The sequence below is a fragment of the Tachypleus tridentatus genome, chromosome 8 (assembly GCF_004210375.1).
Source record: "Tachypleus tridentatus isolate NWPU-2018 chromosome 8, ASM421037v1, whole genome shotgun sequence".
NCBI lineage: Eukaryota > Metazoa > Arthropoda > Merostomata > Xiphosura > Limulidae > Tachypleus > Tachypleus tridentatus.
The window spans coordinates 126,533,382-126,554,151 of record NC_134832.1 but is presented as its reverse complement, the minus strand read 5'-3'; the positions used below and the strand labels follow the sequence as shown (position 1 = coordinate 126,554,151).

The window sequence follows — 20,770 nt, the reverse complement described above, 5'->3', positions numbered from 1 at the left end:
TCTTAATCTTATTTGTTTTGGGGATCATGGTTACATTACGTTTCTCAAATTTATAGAAATACACTGTAATGATAAGTTAAATAAATTAGTTGTTGTAATTAATTATTAGTTCATTACTTCTTTTAATCATAATATATTGAATACAATCAAAGCCAAAAGCTGTGTTCTTATTTATTCTTTTTAAACTATTATGAACCTCATCTATGATAATATTATTACAGCCAAAACTGAAATGTTTTAATTTTATAAGCTATCAGGCTGTTGCAAATGAAATATCGGATATTTAAAGAAAAATGTAAAACAAGCATTTTTTTTTTTGTTACTTAATTTATTTAATCAAAATAAGCTCCTTTAAATTCAATACGCTTCTGCCAAGAGTTGTAAGTTGAAAGTTCCATCTTTAAAGAATTGGATGTTTAATTGTCTTTCGATTTGCAAACTATTTTCTTTAAAAACCTTTCCAGGTGTTTTAAAAGTGATAATCTGTGGAGGAAAGACATGGTGAATATGGTGGATGGAATAAACTTTCATACTGATGTTCATTTCGTTTTTGGACAGTAACGCGTGAAACATGAGGTCGAGCGTTGTCATAAAGCAGTATGAATTCACAGTGATGGACTATTACTGGATGTTTTCGTGACAACTTTTGATCCATAATTTTAAGTTCACAGCAATATTTCTCTGCCATCACTGTTTCTCCTGGGCTTAACCATACATGCCGACGACCACAAAACACTGGCCATAAGCTTCTTAGTGTGAAGAGCTGGTTTTAGCATATGTTTTGGTGCTTCATTATATATAGTCAAGCCAAAACACTGACCATAAGATTTTTAGTGTGAAGAGCTGGTTTTAGCATATGTTCTGGTGCTTCATTATATATAGTCAACCCACAGTCTGTATCGTTGTCGATTGTCACAAAGAACTGGTTTTTCACCACAGATGATAACTCTGTGGAGAAACAGATCGTTTTTGTTGCTTGAAGGAGTAAGGAACAAATTTCAACTCGTCTTGTTTGATGGTTTTCAGTCAGTTCATGAATAGTCATTTATCGATCATTTTTACTTTACCAAACACTGAATATGTAGTTCTGATTTCAGCTAATTATAAAACAAAACAGTATATAGAATCACCACCATTGTCTGAGTAAGGAAGTTTACTCTAGTAATTGTCCACTGTTAAAAACTTGCTAAAATGTAGTAGCAGAGATCAACATAGACACAGAAAACTAAGTAACTAAGAACACTAATGACTCGAGCAATGATGTCCAACAAAATCAGAAACCTTTCACATGGGAGTTTCCAACTCATGCGCTAGAAAAAACACGAACTGTAGTTTTCCACTAATGCACATGCTAGGAAAACACCGATTATTTGGTGGCAGAAATTAAAAGACTTAAAAAAGTTTGCATTACGACAAAATTATGGAAATATTGAATTAAAATTACCCTCTTAGTATTTTTGCAAAATTCTTGTGCAACCCTACACTCAAGTAGATGTCACTTGCAATAATTTTGCTGTGCAGTCATAACAAGGATTTGTTGCTTGAGCACTGACAGTAGTAAACACCCAGCTTCATTTGGTTACCTTCTATGATCTCTATTGTTATTTTAAATGTTCAGTTTTTAATTATCTTGACTGTTGACTTTGTTAATATACAACAATGTGCAAATATATACCTAGAATAAGACAAATACACGCGTATAATATTTTACCTGTAGAAAAGAAGTATTTTCAAACAAAACAAATACGTCTAAAACATCGCTTTAAATAAAGCTTCATATTTTGTTAAAGTAATTAATTAATGAGTTATATAGCTTCATATGTAAGGTTTAGTGTAAACATGAGTTTAACACGCGTTGGGTACAAAGACAGTCACTTATACCAACATCGTATCTATTATGCATTTATAACTACTTAAATCAACATTCAATGATAAATAAACGACTTTTAAATTGGTTGTAGACATTCGCAGCATTTCATATAGAATATTTCTTTAGATTTTAATGCAAAATATCCAACCGATTTTGCTGTAAACATGTGAAACAATAATATTAATAATACCAACAAATGGCCAAATTTTGATTTTGTCTTAACAATCGTGCAACCACTTATTTTAACTATTACCAGTATTTTGAAAGCCTTAACTATTGAAAAGGAAGGCTTTAAAGATTGTTTAAAGAACAAGCCTGCTTTTTACAGTGTTTTTTGTCCAAATGTTTTTTACAGTTTGAGCAAATTTTTATGCTATTCCTATTGCTATGTTTGGCACGACTAAGTTATTAAGGTGGTCGACTCGCAAACTGCGAGTCGCAGGCTCGAATCCCTCTCCTAACAAACATGCTTGACCTTTCAGTTATTGGATCGTTATAATATTAATGTCAATCCCACTATTCGTTGGTAAAAGAGTAGCCCAAGAGTCGACAGTGGGTAGTGATGACCAGCTGCCGTCCCTCTAGTCTTTCACGCTAAATTAGGACGGCCAGCGCAGATAGCTCTCAGGTAGCTTTGCGCAAAATTCATAACAACCCAACCCCATTAATATTATAAACCACTGTCGTGATAAATTCTTCTAATTCCTGGAAATCTCTAGGGTACTGTTTAGAAATTGTAGCGTTCACAAATGTAACAGACCAAATAATAGTATCTTATCACAAACGTAATTATGGTAATAATACATTTTCTTGTTATTATACAAAAATTGTTTATTTTCACAATATTTAATAATGCAATACAAAGAAAACCCCTTACCTACTTTACTATCCTTTATGTGACCATTAGTGATAGTCATGACTGTAGCTAGCTATGAGGTCACCGGGATTCGGGTTTTGGTTAAAACTTGAAGTTAAATGTACTGTACTGTTTAATTTAACATCCATATAAAAATATAGACAATAAGTAAGGTAAAACATCTGTATTTGTCAGTATCTGGATCTTACCTACTGTCACATATTCAATTATCTTTACATAACTACTATTTCTTCCATCACCATCTTACTTATTTCTCTTTCAAGTAAAATGTTAGTCAAAATAAAAGTTCGACTGTGTGGGTATTTGGGTATTGATGTTGTTAAATACCCAGGAGGGTCAGGTACATTTGACCTCTTCCTCCCTCCCGAACGATTATAGCGTCTGTCTTTAGGGTTTTTTTTTTGTTTTTTTTTAAAGCTTTGGGCCAGAGTAAAAGTATAACATCATACTCAGGTCCATTTCAGGGCTCAGTCCATGCATGGACGAACAAGAAGTTTTTTTTGGTTTTTTTTTTCCATTTAATTTTTTTTTTTTTTGTATTTTCATATATATATATATTTTTTTTTGTATTTTTTCTCCTTTTTCTCGATTGAGAGAATGCTACTACTACTTGTAGTAACACAAACACACAGAAAAGAAAGTAATAATAATTATTATTATTCAATACTTGAATAATAATTCAAAAAGAGAAGAAAATAAAAATAATAATAATGATTAAAAAAAGAAAATAATAATTATAAAAATAAAAAGAAACAAGGACTAAGTGTCTAGTGCATAGTGGCCAGCTTGTGTTACATTTCTTAAATATATGTTAAAGGGGAGAGGTATTTAGTACCATTTACATCATGTACGTGATATCTGTCGAGATCACACATTAAGTCATTTTGTGCCAATTCTTATTGAAATATTTTAGAGAATTATGCAAGAGTCTTTCAGCTATTGTATCTATGTTTGCATACTTGTGCATGAATGTGGTTGAGGTGCTACGTGGTACTTTGTATGCTGAAGTTAGTACAGAATTTTGTATACGTTGAAGTTTCTGTACATGTGTGGGTGCTATGTTAATCCAGGCAGGTGATGCATATTCTATTGTTGGTCTAATGTACGTTTTGTAGATTTTAAGTATGTTGTCTGGTGATGTTCCTTGGATTTTACCTGAAAGACTTCTTGCATAGTTTGCTCTTTCCAGATTCGTATCAGTACATTTTAATATGTGGTAGCCACGTTAATTTTGAGTCATAGGTTAGACCTAGAAATTTAGCAGAAGTAGCAGTCAGTAAAAGTGATCCATTCATATAGAGTTTTGGTGGATCTTTTTCAGCTTATTCAGTCTGCTGAATACTATGACTTGGGTTTTGGAATATTAATTTTGATTCTGTATTTCTGGCAGTATTCTTCGATGTTATTTAGGACTGGTTGTAGGTTCGTTGCTGCTATTGACGGAGTGGGGCACTTTTCCAGACTGCTACATCGTCAGCGAACTGTGATGCATAACCTAAATTTAGGTCCGACAGAGGCATATTACTCACGTACATGATAAATAATATAGGGCTAACAACCCCTCCTGCGGGACTCCTGCTTCGGGTGAAAAGGACCCTGAGTGGGCCCCATTTACATTTACTTTACACATTCTGTTATCCAGGAAGTTGGACAGCCAGCGAATAGTTTCCTGGGGTAATGCCATTTCAAGCAATCTATGTCTTAAGCCGTTATGCCACACTGTGTCAAATGCTTTCTCAATGTCGAGAAAGCAAGCTACAGTGCATTCTTTTGTTGAAGCTGTCGGTAATTGATTCTGTAAGTCGAATCAGGTGGTCTGTAGTTTGGCGGTTTTCGAAATCCGTTTTGAATTTCTGGTAATTTTGAATTTTCTTCTAAGTAAACTGACAGACGATTACTAATTATCCTCTCTAATACTTTGCCAATACAACTGGTTAAGCTAATCGGGCGGTAGTTGTTTGGTTTATTCGCTGACTTTCCTTCTTTCTGGAACATTAATACTATTGCTTCCTTCCAAGAAACGGGGATATATCCAGCTGATAGTGAGAGATTAAATAACGCTGTTAGGTGTTCATATAATCTCTGAGTGCCTTGTTTTAGGAGGATAGCTTGAATACCATCTTCTCCAGGAGCTTTGTTTTTGTGTTTTTAATAGCGGTTACTACTTCTGTAACAGTGATATGTTTTACCAGTTGATGAGTGCTCCAGTCTTTTGTTTTTCTTGGTGTGTAATATTGTTGACTGGAAATTTAGGTGTAAAATGCTTCTGTTTTGGTCAATAAAGTTTGTGACTGTATTATAAAAGTATCTGTTCATGTCTGGTTCATGATGTGTTTTGAACGTGTTTTCTAGGTGTTTTTAAATATCTCGGCTTTTTCTGTGTTAGTGTATGCTGTTTCTCCATCCAGTTCCAGTGGTGGATATACTGTGTTTGTTGTTCCTGTGTTTGTAAATCTTTTCAAATGTGTCCAGAATTGTTTAGGATCAGTTTTATGATTTAGATCGGAACAGAAGGTGTCCCAGTTTTCTTGTTTCTGTTGTCTGATTAAGTTTCGTATTTTATTTCTTATTGTGTTTATCTGAGTTTTAAGTGTGGGGTTTCGATTTTGAATGTACTGTCTGCGGAGTATACGTCTGTTTTAATTAAGTGTATTATATCTTTATGTGGTTGCCATGAATGAGTTGTTGTGAAGTGTTTTTGTTTCGGTATCGAACTGTTGGCTGCATGTTTTAGACACTCAGAGATGATATGACAGTATGCATCTATATCTGATGCGTCCGCGGCAATATGTAGTACTTCTGGAGGTAAGGTTTCATTTAATATAGTTTGGAAAACTGGCCAATTAGCTTTTTTGTAGTTCAGTTGGTCTCTCACTATGATTTTATTTAAGTGGGGGTGAGATTGAAGATACACCAAACTGGAAGGTGGTCACTATCTATATCGTGACCAACATGAAAATTTATGAATTTGCGACTCATATTTGACGAACACAGGCATAGGTCCAGTATTTCACTGGTGCCATGTGCGTACGAGATATGTGTCGGTGTTGCATCGTTTAATAAAGTCATGTTTGATTCGTCCAGAAATTGATAGAGTAATTTGCCATTTGCGTTTGAGCAACGACAGTTGAATGCTATATGTTTACTGTTTAGGTCGCCGATAATAATAAGATTACAGTTGCTATTATACAATATATTCAATAGATTTACATCTAACACGGTACTAGGCGAGCAGTAGATGCCCGCCACAGTAACGTCTGTCTGATTTTGCGTTTTTACATTAATAACTATAGATTCATTACTGGAAGGGATAGTAAGTTCCTGAACTATAAGTTCAGTCTTATACAATAATAAAAGACCTCTGTTTGGATCTCTATTATCCTTCCTGTCATGTCTAATAGTAGAGTAGCCGTTTAATTTAAATCTATGGTAGTTATATAGAAGAGTTTCACTAATTATGATTACATCAGGTTTTATGGAGCTTGTTGTATCTTCAATCTCATGTTTCTTGGAAGCAAGAGCACCCTGGATATTGATGTGTAGAACTGTGAAGTTATCCATGTCTAGTAGAGTTTATGATGGAGGTTAAAATTTGCGGCATGAACTTGTGTATGTTTTTCAATATGATTTTAACAATTATGTCTGTGAGACTGTTGGTGTTTGTGGGATTTGTATATTCTGCCATTATTTCCGAGAAGGTGGAAGTTATGGCAGTTGTCAATGTTGTTTCAATTGTTGTCGGTTGTGTATTTTGAGGTGGTTTTGGTATTTCCTCTTCACTTGGTAATGGTTTTTCATGTCGGGATGATGAATTTTTAACCACTGCAGCGTATGTGTTTGTCTGTGTAGTTGTACTTTGTGGTGCTGGAGTGGTAGGTGTGGGTTCCTTAATTGTTCGTGGTGGTGGCGGCTTGTTCATGTTGGGATTTTAATTTCGTATAAGTGTGTTTTATGGATTTATATTTCTGGCAACCTTTATAATTTGCCGTGTGTTCTTCCCCACAATTGCAGCATTTGGGTTTGGGGTTCTGTTTTGTACAATGTGTAATGTGGTGATTCTCCCCACAGCCCACACAACGCGCATTTGCTTGGCATGCTGCTGCTACATGTCCAAACCTTTGGCATTGGTAGCACTGTGTGACAACCACTGCTGGTGTTTTTTGTTTGTTCCACTGTGTACTTATGATACCACATAGTGATACCATTATTTATGAATTGTGTAATATCCTGGCTGTTGTCTGTGACTACTTTGATTAGGTTTGTGGGTCTTTTAGTAATATTTGAAATTATACGCTCAACTGAAATGTGTTTTATGTTTTGTGTACTTAACTCTTCCTTAACGTCTTCTATGTCTATTGAATTATGTACACCTCGTATCACAAAAGATTTCGGTGTTGGTTTAGTTCCTGGTAGGTGTATTGTAATGCTTCCTGTTTTGAATGCGTCTGCAGGCCAAGCTTTTAGTAGACTGTTTAAGTCAGCGGGTTCCTGTCCTTGAACCAGAACACCGCCTCTGGGCAGACGCTTAATATTAGTAATCTTTGTATTAGGTTTGCACCTGTATATTTCTTTGGCCAATTGTGGTTGGTTGTAACTACCAGGAACTCCTTGGATTATAACTGCGTGCTTAGGTGATTTTGGTGCGATTTGTGTATGTGTGTCTGTGGTGGTTGTTCTTTGTTTAATTTGTTTTTCTGACTTCGAGTCTGCACCAGCGTGAAGCCTTCGTCGTCAGAAAGAACTTCGTCTTTGTCTGAACATGTTTGTTTTGAATATCCAGGGTGGGGTTTGGGTTGCTAGTACTGCTAGTTTTGGCATATTAAAGTCTATAACCGTAGTCTTAGGTACATTGTCTTCAGATGCTGAAATCATAATATCTTTTACTAGTTTTCGTTTTTTTCGAGTCCTTACAGTATTTTCTTTAACCGGCGTTAACTTAGCTTTTAGTTCTTTTTCGGCTATGAACATTAAAGATTTTAATTTTAAATTATCATTATCTGTTTGGCCACAGTCACTAGACTTACTTTTTGTCCCTGAAACAGACGGGCTTGCTCCCTCAGTCTCAGACGCTACATCGCTTTCCCTGGTCTCCGACTCCCCGACCGGCATGTCGCCTCGTTGTTTAGCGAAGGGGTATTTCCTGTCTTGGGCCAATTCAAATAAGGTCTTCTGTCTACTGGCGTAAAACTAAAATTCGAAGTGAAAAGTAAAAACACTAACAAAATATGAAGCAAAATATAACACGTAGAAATCTAGAGCCTTTCAGAGGTATGTCCTTCCTTTACCCTGTCCAAGCGCAGAATCTCAAAATAAAAAGAGCAAAGGATTTGTTTGTTTTGAATTTCGCGCAAAGCTGCACGAGGGCTTTCTGCGCTCGCCGCCCCTAATTTAGCAGTGTAAGACTAGAGGGAAGGCAGCTAGTCATCACCACCCAACGCCAACTCTTGGGCTACTCTTTTACCCACTATTCGGCTGAAAGGGCGAGCATATTTGGTGTGATGGGGGGATTCGAACCCGCGACTCTCAGGTTACGAGTCCAACGCATAACCCACCTGGCCATGCCGGGCCCTGAGAAGAAAAAGAAGAAATAAGAAAGTGTTGCTAGTTTCATACTAATATGATTGTGCGTTATAAGGTATCATAAGTGTATCACTGAAAACACTAAGCTTATGTTAGCTTTTTCAATAATGTAACTTGCAATTGTACAGGGTGGGCCCGTAAGTCCCTACCCATCCATATATCTTATGTATCCAGTGTATCTGTGTGCTGTCCCTCATTCTCGCTGCATAATATTATGCGACGCCATGTTCTGTGAGACATTTTCCTCAACACAGCAGGGGTTATTGTTCCAAATGCCGCGGTAACAGCTGCCTTCAACTCATCATTAGTATTATAACGTTGTTTATAATAACATATGGATGGGTAGGGGCTTACGGGCCACCCTGTATATTTTTATTGATAAAGTGAGGCTGAGTTACTAGAAGTCCCATTATATTTTCAATGTGGTATTGTGCATACTGAAATAAATTGTGTCGTTCTTGGGCTTAACACTATAGTCGTGCATCAAAAAAACACTGACGTGTATTGTCAGTGTTTATAAACGTGTAGACCTCATGTGACGCTATTTAAGCAGCGTGATATACTATTATTGTTGGACGTAATAAAATAAGATTATTGAAGAATAGAAAATCATGAGTAGATATAACATACACACACATACATGAGAATGATAACGTTAGTACATATTACACATATTTAGTGACGTGATCATTTTCACATGTGGGTATTGGAAAGTTTCTCCTCAAACTGTGATTGTCAAAAAATATTCTACAAATAAAATATTTATTCTGATCAAATAAAACCATGAAACAAACCCAGATGCTTGTTTTTAAACACAAACCACCGTGGGTATCGAAATCAGATTTTTGGTGTCATATACCCACACACTTATTGTTGAGCTACTGTGGAGCGAACGCTAAAAAATGATAATTTTTTACATTCTTTGGTTTAGTTTTTAATTACATAATTTAAATTTACTACGAAACTTAAATTATGAATTCATATTTCTTGCTTGTAAATAATTATATCCTATATAATCTAGTAATTAGTTGACCATAAATAACATCTGTATATATTATGGAACTATTTATCGAAAAAAACAGAACCTAGTTAAGCAATAAAGATAGCCTGAAATGGTCAGGTGGTTAGGGCGCTTGATTTTCAATCTGAGAGTCAGGGGTCCTAATTCTCATCACATCACATGTTCGCCCTTTCAGCCGTGTAGCGTTATAATGTGACGGCCAATCCCACTCTTCGTTGATAAAAGTGTAGCCCAAGAGTTGGCGGTAGATGATGATGACTAGTTGCCTTCCATCTAAATCAAGGACGGCTAGCGCAAATAGCCCTCGAATAGCTTTGCGCGAAATTAAAAAAACTAACAAATAATAAAGCAAAAATAAAATAAAAACCAGTACATTTGTACTGTAAATCGTAAAATCATGATTTAATTAAACCACCTACTGATCTAGCTACATATTAGCTTATTTTTTAACACTGTCTTTCAATGACTCAACTATTATTATTATTTTTTATAACTTTTATTTTGATATTACCCAAACAACCTTGAAAATTACTCTAAATGACAAATGCCAAGGACAACATCCATCTTCGGTTTGGTTTGTTTGTTTTAACTTTCGCGAAAAGCTACACGAGGGCTATCTGCGCTAGCTGTCGCAAGTTTAGCAGTGTAAGACAAGATGGAAGGCAACTAGTCATCATCACCCACCGCCAACTCTTGGGCTACTCTTTTACCGACGAATAGTGGGATTGACGGTCACATTATAGTGCTCTCACGGCTTGGAGGGCGAGCATGTTTGGTGCGACCGGGATTCGGACCATAGACCCTCGGATTACGAGTCGAACGCCTTAACACGCTTGGCCATGTGGGGTCGACATCCATCTTTATTCTGATCATCACTTTACGTAGAGTTAGTTCATTATAGTTGTCTGATTTTAACAAAAACAAACAACAATGTTAAAACCATTGTTATGTATATTTTCTCTAGCTGACAAATGAACTTGACTATAACAGGTGAGTAAGAAGTAATGAAAATTATTATTATTACCGAAATAAACACAACTATTGGGTAAATGATTTATTAGTTAACTGATTCCGTTAATCAAGCTAGATATTACTGAACAATTAGCACTATGGGGTAAATGATTTATTAATTAACTGATTCCGAGAATCAAGCTAGATATTACTGAACAATTAGCACTATTGGGTAAATGATTTACTAATTGACCGATTCCGAGAATCAAGCTAGATATTACTGAACAATTAGCACAATTGGGTAAATGATTTATTAATTAACTGATTCCGAGAATCAAGCTAGATATTACTGAACAATTAGTACTACTGGGTGAATGATTTATTAATTAACTGATTCCGAGATTCAAGATAGATATTACTGAACAATTAGCACTATTGGGTAAATGATTCATTAGTCAACTGATTCCGAAAATCAAGCTAAATATTACTGAACAATTAACACTATTGGGTAAATGATTTATTAATTAACTGATTCCGAAAATCAAGCTAGATATTACTGAACAATCAACACTATTGGGTAAATGATTTATTAATTAACTGATTCCGAGAATCAAGCTAGATATTACTGAACAATTAGCACTATTGGGTAAATGATTTATTAGTCAACTGATTCCAAAAATCAAGCTAGATATTACTGAACAATTAACACTATTGGGTAAATGATTCATTAGTCAACTGATTCCGAAAATCAAGCTAAATATTACTGAACAATTAACACTATTGGGTAAATGATTTATTAATTAACTGATTCCGAAAATCAAGCTACATATTACTGAACAATCAACACTATTGGGTAAATGATTTATTAATTAACTGATTCCGAGAATCAAGCTAGATATTACTGAGCAATTAGAACTATTGGGTAAATTATTTATTAATTAACTGATTCCGAAAATCTAGCTGGATATTGCTGAACAATCAATACTATTGGGTAAATGATTCATTAGTCAACTGATTCCGAAAATCAAATTAGATATTACTGAACAATTAGCACTATTGGGTAAATGGTTTATTAATTAACTGATTCCGAGAATCAAGCTAGATATTACTGATTAATTAGTACTATTGGGTAAATGATTTTTTAATTAACTGATTCCGAGAATCTAGATATTACTGAACAATTAGCACTATTTGGTAAATAATTTATCAGTTAATTGATTTCGAAAATTATGTTAGATGTTACTGAACAAATGATTTGTGTGCGAGTCATGTTCAGGTACCACTTATGTACTAAAATTTCTACTTCTGTATGTATGTTATCATCATTTTTTGTTTTATTTTATTTATAAACTTTTTCTAACTTTGTCCGTTAGTTGTTTTGGTTTTCAGTTCTAAATTACAGAATCGACCTCCTGATACTAACGTTGTAAATCGTAATATGACCACTGATTTACCGGAGACCGAGTTTTTGGTATTATTTAAGACTCAAACTGTTTCTGTTACCATATTGATTTTTGCAAATAGTATAATCAAAACACGAACAATCACAAAAAATATCTATTAATGTCTAACTCTATATAAAACAGTTTTATTTCTCAACAAGATTATTAAATTGCGATTTCTAAGTAACTAATACAACCCAACACCAGCACAAAATAACAGCACCTTCAGCACCTTCAACCCGAAAGTGAGACAATTACGAATGAATTAACAAACGAACATGAAATATTTTACAAACGCAAAGGGAACGTTCTAACTTGGATGACAAGCAGAATAAACAGCTGTAAAAAAATTACAAAAACAAAATGGCGGGACAAAAGTGAAGATAAAACCGCCTAATCTGTTTTGAATCTCTTATTGTTCAGTTAAAGAACATAATCTTTATTTGTGTTACTTGAATTCTCGCTTGTTTTATTTATCAAGGCGGGGTATCATATCCACCGTAAACACTGCGGAACGTAACATCAGCACTTCCATAGATTATCTGTGATGGATTGGTGTTCTTCGGTACAGGAAACGGAAGTTGGTCATCCATCTGTTTCTTTCGTTTGTTCTTTCTGTGCCACCGGTAATAATAATAACCTCCAACAAATAGAATTAAATGCAACAATGATAATGTTATAGACGTTGCTATGATCGTGGACTGGGAGGTGCAAACCATATCTGATTCTTCTGCTAAACCTGTAAAGCAATAAAAGAAAATAAGTTTCACTCAAATTAATATTTCATAAACACTTGAATATTTCTAATAAAACTGGTTCCGTTATATTTATTTCCCACAACTACTTTCTTAGAAATCTGTCAGCCCACACTCTTCCACAACGTGCACCAAAGTCGTTTATTTATTTAACTATTTTTTTTCTCCACGTCCGTTTTTATAATACAAAAATGTAGCCAGCTACCATGATCAAAGAAAACGGTATCATTCGCCATTTTCTCACATTTTTTCCTCTCTCTCACGTGCCCCGCTGGTCCAGCGGTAAGTTTACGGATTTACAATGCTAAAATCAGGGGCTCGATTCCCATCGGTGGACTCATCAGATACCCTAATGTGGCTTTGCTATAAGAAATACACTCTCTCTCTCATTTACGTACACCCACAGGGATATATGGGTATGTTTGCGGATTTACAACGCAAAAAATCCGGGTTTCGATTCTCGTGGTGGCAGAGCACTTATAGCTCACTGTATAACTTTCCTTTACAAACAAACAGACCCACTTACATTAAGGGCCTGGCATGGCCAGGTGGTTATAGCACTCGACTCGTAATCTGAGGGTCGCGGATTCGAATTCCCGTTACACCAAAACATGCTCGCCCTTTCAGCCGTGGGGGCGTTATAATGTGACGGTCAATCCCACTATTCGTTGGTAAAAGAGTAGCCCAAGAGATGGCGGTGGGTGATGATGACTATTTGCCTTCCCTCTAGTCTTACACTGATAAATTAGGGACGGCTAGTGCAGATAGCACTCGAGTAGTTTTGCGCGAAATTCAAAAACAAACCAAACTCTTACATCATATAGTAACAAATCACAAGAATATTAAAAGTTTTTATATTAAATACTTATATTTTCAGTCGGTTTGTTTCTTCAGAATTTTTACTCTGGTTTTTATCTATCATAAAAATATACTTCCACAAGACGTCCAGTCGTACTATGCCTAATTTATTATTAAATGTAACGCCCTCTATTTCGGTACCGATTAATCATTCACAGTCAAACTGATTTTTCTTTATAATTTTGAATAGTTTAATGTTTTTCAAACAGTTAGAATGATTAATGCTATTTGTACTATAAAACACAACTTAGTGGTGTACAAGCTTTGTTTCACAATAATATTTCTGTTAATTTGAGGTACAAAAGATATTACTTATAAGTTGTATGTTAGCTTAGCCTTGTTCTAAATTTATTATTATGTTACACATACATGTGAAAACTATTACTACTACAGCATGGTTCTTAATTTACTGACCAAATGGCTTTGAGTAGCGAGTGTGGCTCCATGGTTCTTGAGGTTCCGGATCTTCTCCCACTGTTATAGCCAACGAAAGAGGAATTTCTTGAGGGACGGGTCTTTGTGTAGTTGCAACTATTTCGTTAGCTTGTGTTCTATTGTGAAACTCCGAATTCATTCCTTCTTGGCTGTGATAATCATTTTCCCAGTCGTCATCTTTTTGGACGCCATTGTTGTTAGAATACGGACTGTTCTGTAGATAAGGGGCCGTTTTACCGTACGGAGATTCATTCCAGGTGTCACTACCCTGGAATTTACTGTAAGTATCCTGATATGGCCAGGAACTTTGTTGATTCACGGACTTACTAAGCTGTTGGTTTGTTACACTGCTTTCTGTTCCGTATGACATGCTAAAAGGGCCATCGTTAGAAGATCCAGTTCGTGCATTTCCTGGGTGATTATCATAATAATTTGGAACTTGTTCATTTTTTTCATTGTTGTTATTGTATGGCGACTCACTTAGAGGATAATTCAAACGATTATCGTTCTTCTTAATATCTTGTTGAGAGGATGAATCTTCGACGTCTGAAGGATAATCTGTACGACTATCATTTTCTTTCGGAAGATTATCTTGTTCATATCTTTGTTCATGGACACTGTAAGATGATGAATCCCTTAGAGGGTGATCAGAGCTGTTATTACCTATTCTGGGTATGTTTGAGGCTTGATGTTTTGAATTTTCGTATATCGGTTTTACAGTTGTCGAGCTTGTGGTATGAATGGTTGAAATAAATAACATTGTCAATGTCTCACTTTCATTCAGAGAGCCACGTGGTTTTTGTTTTGGTTCTGTAGGTGTAATCAGAGCACTATGAGGAACCATTACAGGATACATGTTTGATCCAGTATCAGAGCGAGACACCTGACCATTGACTTCTGATGGTTCATTGGAAATATGCGAATGATTTGTTGAAAAAGTATTAGAACCAGCCACAAGTTTCGTCGTATCTCTTTTTCGTCTACCATATGATTGAACGTTGTTGGCACAGTTTACCTGAAAAATGAAATTTATTTTACATGAATAGGCTTAATTTAATTTAGTTATGCAATGTATTTTTCTCAGAACGACTCGGTGTGTATAGATCTTAAAATAGCATATCTTAATAATATAATATTAAACCACTATACATATAATTCAAAACCTGATGATTTTCAAATGTTGAGATGAAATCAGAGCCGAAATCTTTACAGATAAACTATTAATAATTGTATAAATATTTCAAGTGAAGTCTGCCGATTGGACGACGGTAAGTTTACGGACTTATAACTCTAGGGGATCGGCATGGCCAAGCGTGTTAAGGCGTGCGACTCGTAATCTGAGGGTCGCGGGTTCGCATCCCCGTCGCGCCAAACATGCTCGCTCTTTCAGCCGTCGGGGCGTTATAATGACGGTCAATCCTACTATTCGTTGGTAAAAGAGTAGCTCAAGAGTTGGCGGTGGGTGGTGATGACTAGCTGCCTTTTCTCTAGTCTTACACTGCTAAATTAGGGACAGCTAGCACAGATAGCCCTCGAGTAGCTTTGTGCGAAATTCAAAAACAAAACAAACTTATGACTCTGGAGTTCGATGCCCGTGGTAAACAAAGCTTTAAAACAAACAAACAGTTTCTTGTGATAATGTTTGAAATGTTATAAAGTTGTTTTGTTGAGTAAAATTTATTGATTATTACTTGACTAATAAGTTGAGTTACAAGATTAATCTGTACGACATTTGATTGGATTCTTCTAAAGCACGAGTCAAAATAAATTACTAGACTTCTAGAAAAGTTCTATACTAATATGTGATTTCGGTTATAAACGTACAAAAAACAAACTTCAGAGCTGGTCTTTAATAACTCCTAGCGTTAACGAGTGAAAACTATGCATTAAGGTGTTAGAAAAGGCTCGCAAATAAGAAAGAGTTGTCATCTCTTGTGATATAGAAATAGAAACTTACTTTAAATATTTAAAACAGTTCAGTTTAGTCTTAATAAAAGAGGACGACATTCTAAGTTTGTTTGTTTGTTTCGAATTTCGCGCAAAGCTAAATGACGGCTATCTGTGCTAGTCTTCCCTATTTTAGCAGTGTAAGACTAGAAGGAAGATAGCTAGTCATCACCGCCATCTCGCCAACTCTTTGGCTACTCTTTTAGCAATGAATTGTGGGATCGACCATTATATTATAATGCTCCCATGGCTGAAAAGGCAAGTATGTTTGGTGTAACAGGGATTTGAACCTGCGACCCTCATGTGTCCCAACCACCTGGCCATGAAAGACTGACTTCTAAATCGCATCAAGATGACCTTCTGATTTCCACTGGTCACGTATAGATATAAGTGAGAAGAAAATAAAAGACGATTTATTGATTTATTGGATCACATTGATCCTAACAGAAGATATCATGTAGCGTTAATAATTCTAATTTAAAAAAATGATAAACAAACAAACAAAAACAAGTTACCAGATTATATTCACTCTTAATTAGCTAATCAAAACTCTTATATACTTGGTATTATTACTAAAGCTCAATACAGACACAAATAGGAAAAAAGAACCTACTGGGTCACATCTTTCCTGACAGAAACGTATCTGGACTTCAAAGTTGACCCTTCCAGTAGAAGGAAACCGAAAAGCTTTAAAGTGTCCAAAGAGCGACTTTTGGTTCTTTGTGTTGAGCTGAAGAGCTGGGAAGATTGAGGGGTCAGTTGGACACCTGTAAAGTAAAAAAATTAAAACAAATGTTTTTTTTGTTTCTAAACAACAACTCGTATATCGTTGACTGTTACAGAGTTAACTCACATTATTATCATAGTTCCAAGTTGTTCTGCACTTACCCATTGCTGTCAATAAGGAACAGTGACTCTCCATTAGAGCTCCGAGCATAGAGATTTCGTGCAAAAATTGCATAAGTAGCTAAAAACAGAAAATGTTTGTATATATATAAATATATTACAGACTCAACATAAGACAATGCTGAAATAAAATTAGTGTAAGTATAAATTCTGGTATGACGGACACAACATAAAATGACACTGAAAGAAATAAACGTAAACATAAGATTCTAATAGTGTGAACACAACGTAATACAGCACTGAATGGAATAAGCGTAAACAAAAGATTACGTAAATGATTTTAAAAAGTCTAACAAATTTCCCACTACAATAAAATAATTGTCATATTCTGTATAATGCCTAAACATTCGGTACTTTAAGACAGTGCACGTTTTAATTTATATGAACAAGCTTTGAGTAATCTAAGTGCAAGATAGTGTACGTCTCAGTTTATATGAACAGGCTTTGAGAAATTTAGGTACAACATGTATACGTCTTAACTTTTATGAATGAGCTTTGAGTAATCTATGTATAAGTTTTGCACGTCTAAATCTATACGAACAGACATTGCGCGTTTTAATTTATGATATATGAACTAGCTTATAGTATAAGTATCAGTTTATATGAACAAACTTTGAGTAATCTCTGTGTAAGATATATTTTACACTAAGTAAACTCAAAACGAAACTGCTTGTAAGATAGTACATGTCTCAGTTTATATGAAACAAATCTGAGTAATCTAAGATGGTATACTTCTTCAATTATACAAACAGGCTTTGAGCTATCTGTTTGTTAAAACTAAACTATCTTTGTAACCAATCCAACATTTTTAAATTATTGGTTTAATTTTCTTACGTAATAACAATCGAGTAGTTTTCAAAACTGACTGCTGAAGGCATAGAAGAGTAACTTTATTTTTCAGTAAATGCTTTACCACATGGATGTCCACTTACTTGCTAGGTCCAACAGGTCAATACGTAGCTCAAGCTCATCTCCTAAGCCCACGACCTGAGCGTCTCTTCCTGACGGGTCAATTATTCTCATTGCGACGTTAGGTGGTGTTGCAGTGTTTGTTATAATAGAAGAAATGGAAGATCGACGAGTTCTGAAACACCGTAAGCATAAATTGTTTTAAAACATACTGTTAGATGTTAATTTAACATGTTAAATCTGGCTTTGTTCTTGTCATGCAATACCTTCGCAAGTTTTATTTGAACGACTTTCAAATTCTCTCGCTCATTATATATGTAAACTCACCTGTTATAATTATTCCTTCATATTTTTTAAATATATTTTACAATTGAATTAACCAAAATACATGCAATCTCTATACTCAAATTCTTAACTAAGTTAAAAATTATTAATTACACATTTTTATATGTAATTAGGAAAACAAAATCGTATTTTCTTACGTCACTTCTATGCCTTTCTCTCCATTTGGACCAAACGCTTCCATCGTAACTGTTCGTTCTCCTGTCTCAAAGGAACAAACTACACGGATGGTTTTGTCTGTATCCATGACGATGATCGGATGTTGTTGCACTACCACTTCATTTGAATAGGTCTTCAATCCCTGAATTAAATTAACATTAACAACAGTCCAGGTGTTTTTTATTGATATCATATAAACACACATAATAAAATCAATCATTTCGGATTGAATTTTTTTTTTTACCTAACATGATTTAACCTGCCTATTAAAAGGATTTGCACGACGGTAAGATTGCACTTTTTTTTTCTATTTTAAGCATATAAAGAACAAAAGAAACTGAATAAAATGAATTTTCTGATAATATTTTTAAAAATTGGAATATTTTACATTGAATAAGTTATTTTAAAAAAAATCAGTGTTAGGTTCGTATTGCTTCACTTTAGTGTAATTTTAATTTAGTAGAGTCTGAAATGTTTGTCCTCCGCTGGGACAGCGGTAAGTCTACAGATTTACAATCCTTAAATCACGGGGTTCGATTCCTCTCGCTGGACATAGCAGATGTGGCTTTACTATAAGAAAAAACACACTATGAAATGTTTGTTACTTTTGTGTAAATGATTTAAAACATTTAAGAAACACTGCTTTTTCACTTTTTAAATGTTATAACACACATTAAGTCCTTTATTGAAAACGTTCATGCTTTTACATTCAAAAGAATTAAAGATTTTTAATGATATTAGCATCATCATATCTTTATTAGAGATGATTTTTGGTATCGATGATTGTAATAAAAATCAATATTTACTGGATCATGTGATTTCTGTACAGAAAACAAATGATATCCCTTACTAAAGTAAAACATTTTGACTAACGCGATCTTCCATTTTAATATTATGAGTTAATAATTATTATTAGTTAAGTGGAAACATTAGTTTTGATTCTGTTGGTTTGTTTATTTTGGAATTTCGCACACAGCTACTCGAGGGCTATCTGTGCAAGCCGTCCCTAATTTAGCAGTGTAAGACTAGAGGGAAGGCAGCTAGTCATTACCACCCACCGCCAACTCTTGGGCTACTCTTTTACCAACGAAAAGTGGGATTGACCGTCCCATTATAACGCCCCCACGGCTGAAATGGCGAGCATGTTTGGCGCGATGGGGATGCGGACTCACGACCCTCAGATTACGAGTCGCACACCTTAACGCGCTAGGCCATGCCAGGCCTAGTTTTGATTCTTTTTAATGATGATACATAAACAATGAAAACATTTGGTTTGTTTTTAAATATTAATTTCTATAATATTTCGCTATTTTTCCTACTTTTTCAGAAATGGTCTTAAATGCGAGCGAGATAAACGGCTGCTTGGGGTCTTATACCTGATAGAACCCACGCTACAATTAATTAAAAATAATGCCTTATATTAAGAAAATCACGATTTTTATTTATTTGGGGTATAGAGGTCCCTCTCCAAATTCATTGCTGTCTATTAGTAAAATGTGTAATCTGTATAGTCAATTTAAGGGGTTTTCACTATCAGACAAGCATAGCATCGGGTACTGTTGGAGATGTCAATTTTGAAATACTGTGTGTGTTAACAAGTTAAATAAGAAGGACCTCCCCCCCCTCACAATCACGTTTTAGGTAACTGGATTTGTTCTTGTAGTAGTTCACTACTTCTAGAAAACTGATTGGCAGTGTTTCCACATTCTCTGGAAGACCCTGGAAAACTGAAATAGTTCTCACTGTGATGGTTGCATGTGGTAAAAAAAATGTGCAACATACGAGCTTGCATTGCTAGTTAAATATGAGATTATTTCTTTTCTAGAGACCACAAGAAGTTAGGAGAAAACAACTTTCTATGAGACGCTGGTGCCAATATTTCATTCACAAACAATTCTAACCTTCTGGAAAAGCCACACGGAGATTTTAATAGGGTTATTTCTAATGGTAACGTTATCGATAAAACACGAGCCAATAAACAAAATCAAATATCTACACTTTCATGTAATAAAAATAAACACATATTTAGGTGCTAAGTGAATCTTCACAATTCACATTAGGAATTCTAGTAATAGATTTAAAAGAATATTATAGCAGCACAATTTAATAACAATGTTTTTAATTATTTAAATTCGGATAAGACTTTTGAATTATACATTTTCATTCTGTAGTAAAACGTTTTTACTTAAACACATATTTCAAGCGTAAATTGTCATCAACAGTAAAATAGTGTAAACATGTTAACTTGCTTATACATTGTGCTACCGATTTAACTTACTGTTTAACCACTGTCTTTTTAATTATGATAAAACAATGACGTTTATTAATATCGTTCATTTTTTATTTTATTAATATTATACTTTTTACTACATTCTTTTTTCTTATCATGATGTGTGTTTATGTGTTTTTCTTATAGCAAAGCCACATCGGGCTATCTGCTCAGCCCACCGAGAGAAATCGAACCCCTGATTTTAGCGTTGTAAATCCGGAGACATACCGCTGTACTAGCGGGGGGCCTTATCACGATGACAAAAAAAAAAGACAAAATCATAACCCCGGCTGTCACAAAAAAAACCTTCGTAAGTCTATCATTACAACAAGTAATGCGATATTTAAAATAGTACAAATATATAAAGTAACGTGTGCCTGAAACCCAGTAATTGTCTTTATTTTTGTTATACCTGTGCTAGTATGCACAGTATTACACTATAGGACCCT

General features: G+C 34.8%; 1 protein-coding gene across 1 annotated transcript in view; it reads right to left on the bottom strand.

Annotated features, from left to right (window-relative positions):
- Positions 1-11,870: 11,870 nt before the first annotated feature.
- The window catches only part of LOC143223441 (uncharacterized), a 50,318-nt gene continuing 41,418 nt past the window's right edge, over positions 11,871-20,770 (bottom strand). Inside the window, 6 exon segments of the mRNA XM_076451432.1 lie at positions 11,871-12,480; positions 13,769-14,804; positions 16,350-16,503; positions 16,625-16,703; positions 17,575-17,726; positions 18,034-18,194. Of these exon segments, the coding sequence (XP_076307547.1) occupies positions 12,218-12,480; positions 13,769-14,804; positions 16,350-16,503; positions 16,625-16,703; positions 17,575-17,726; positions 18,034-18,194 (1,845 nt within the window). The 3' untranslated portion in view covers positions 11,871-12,217.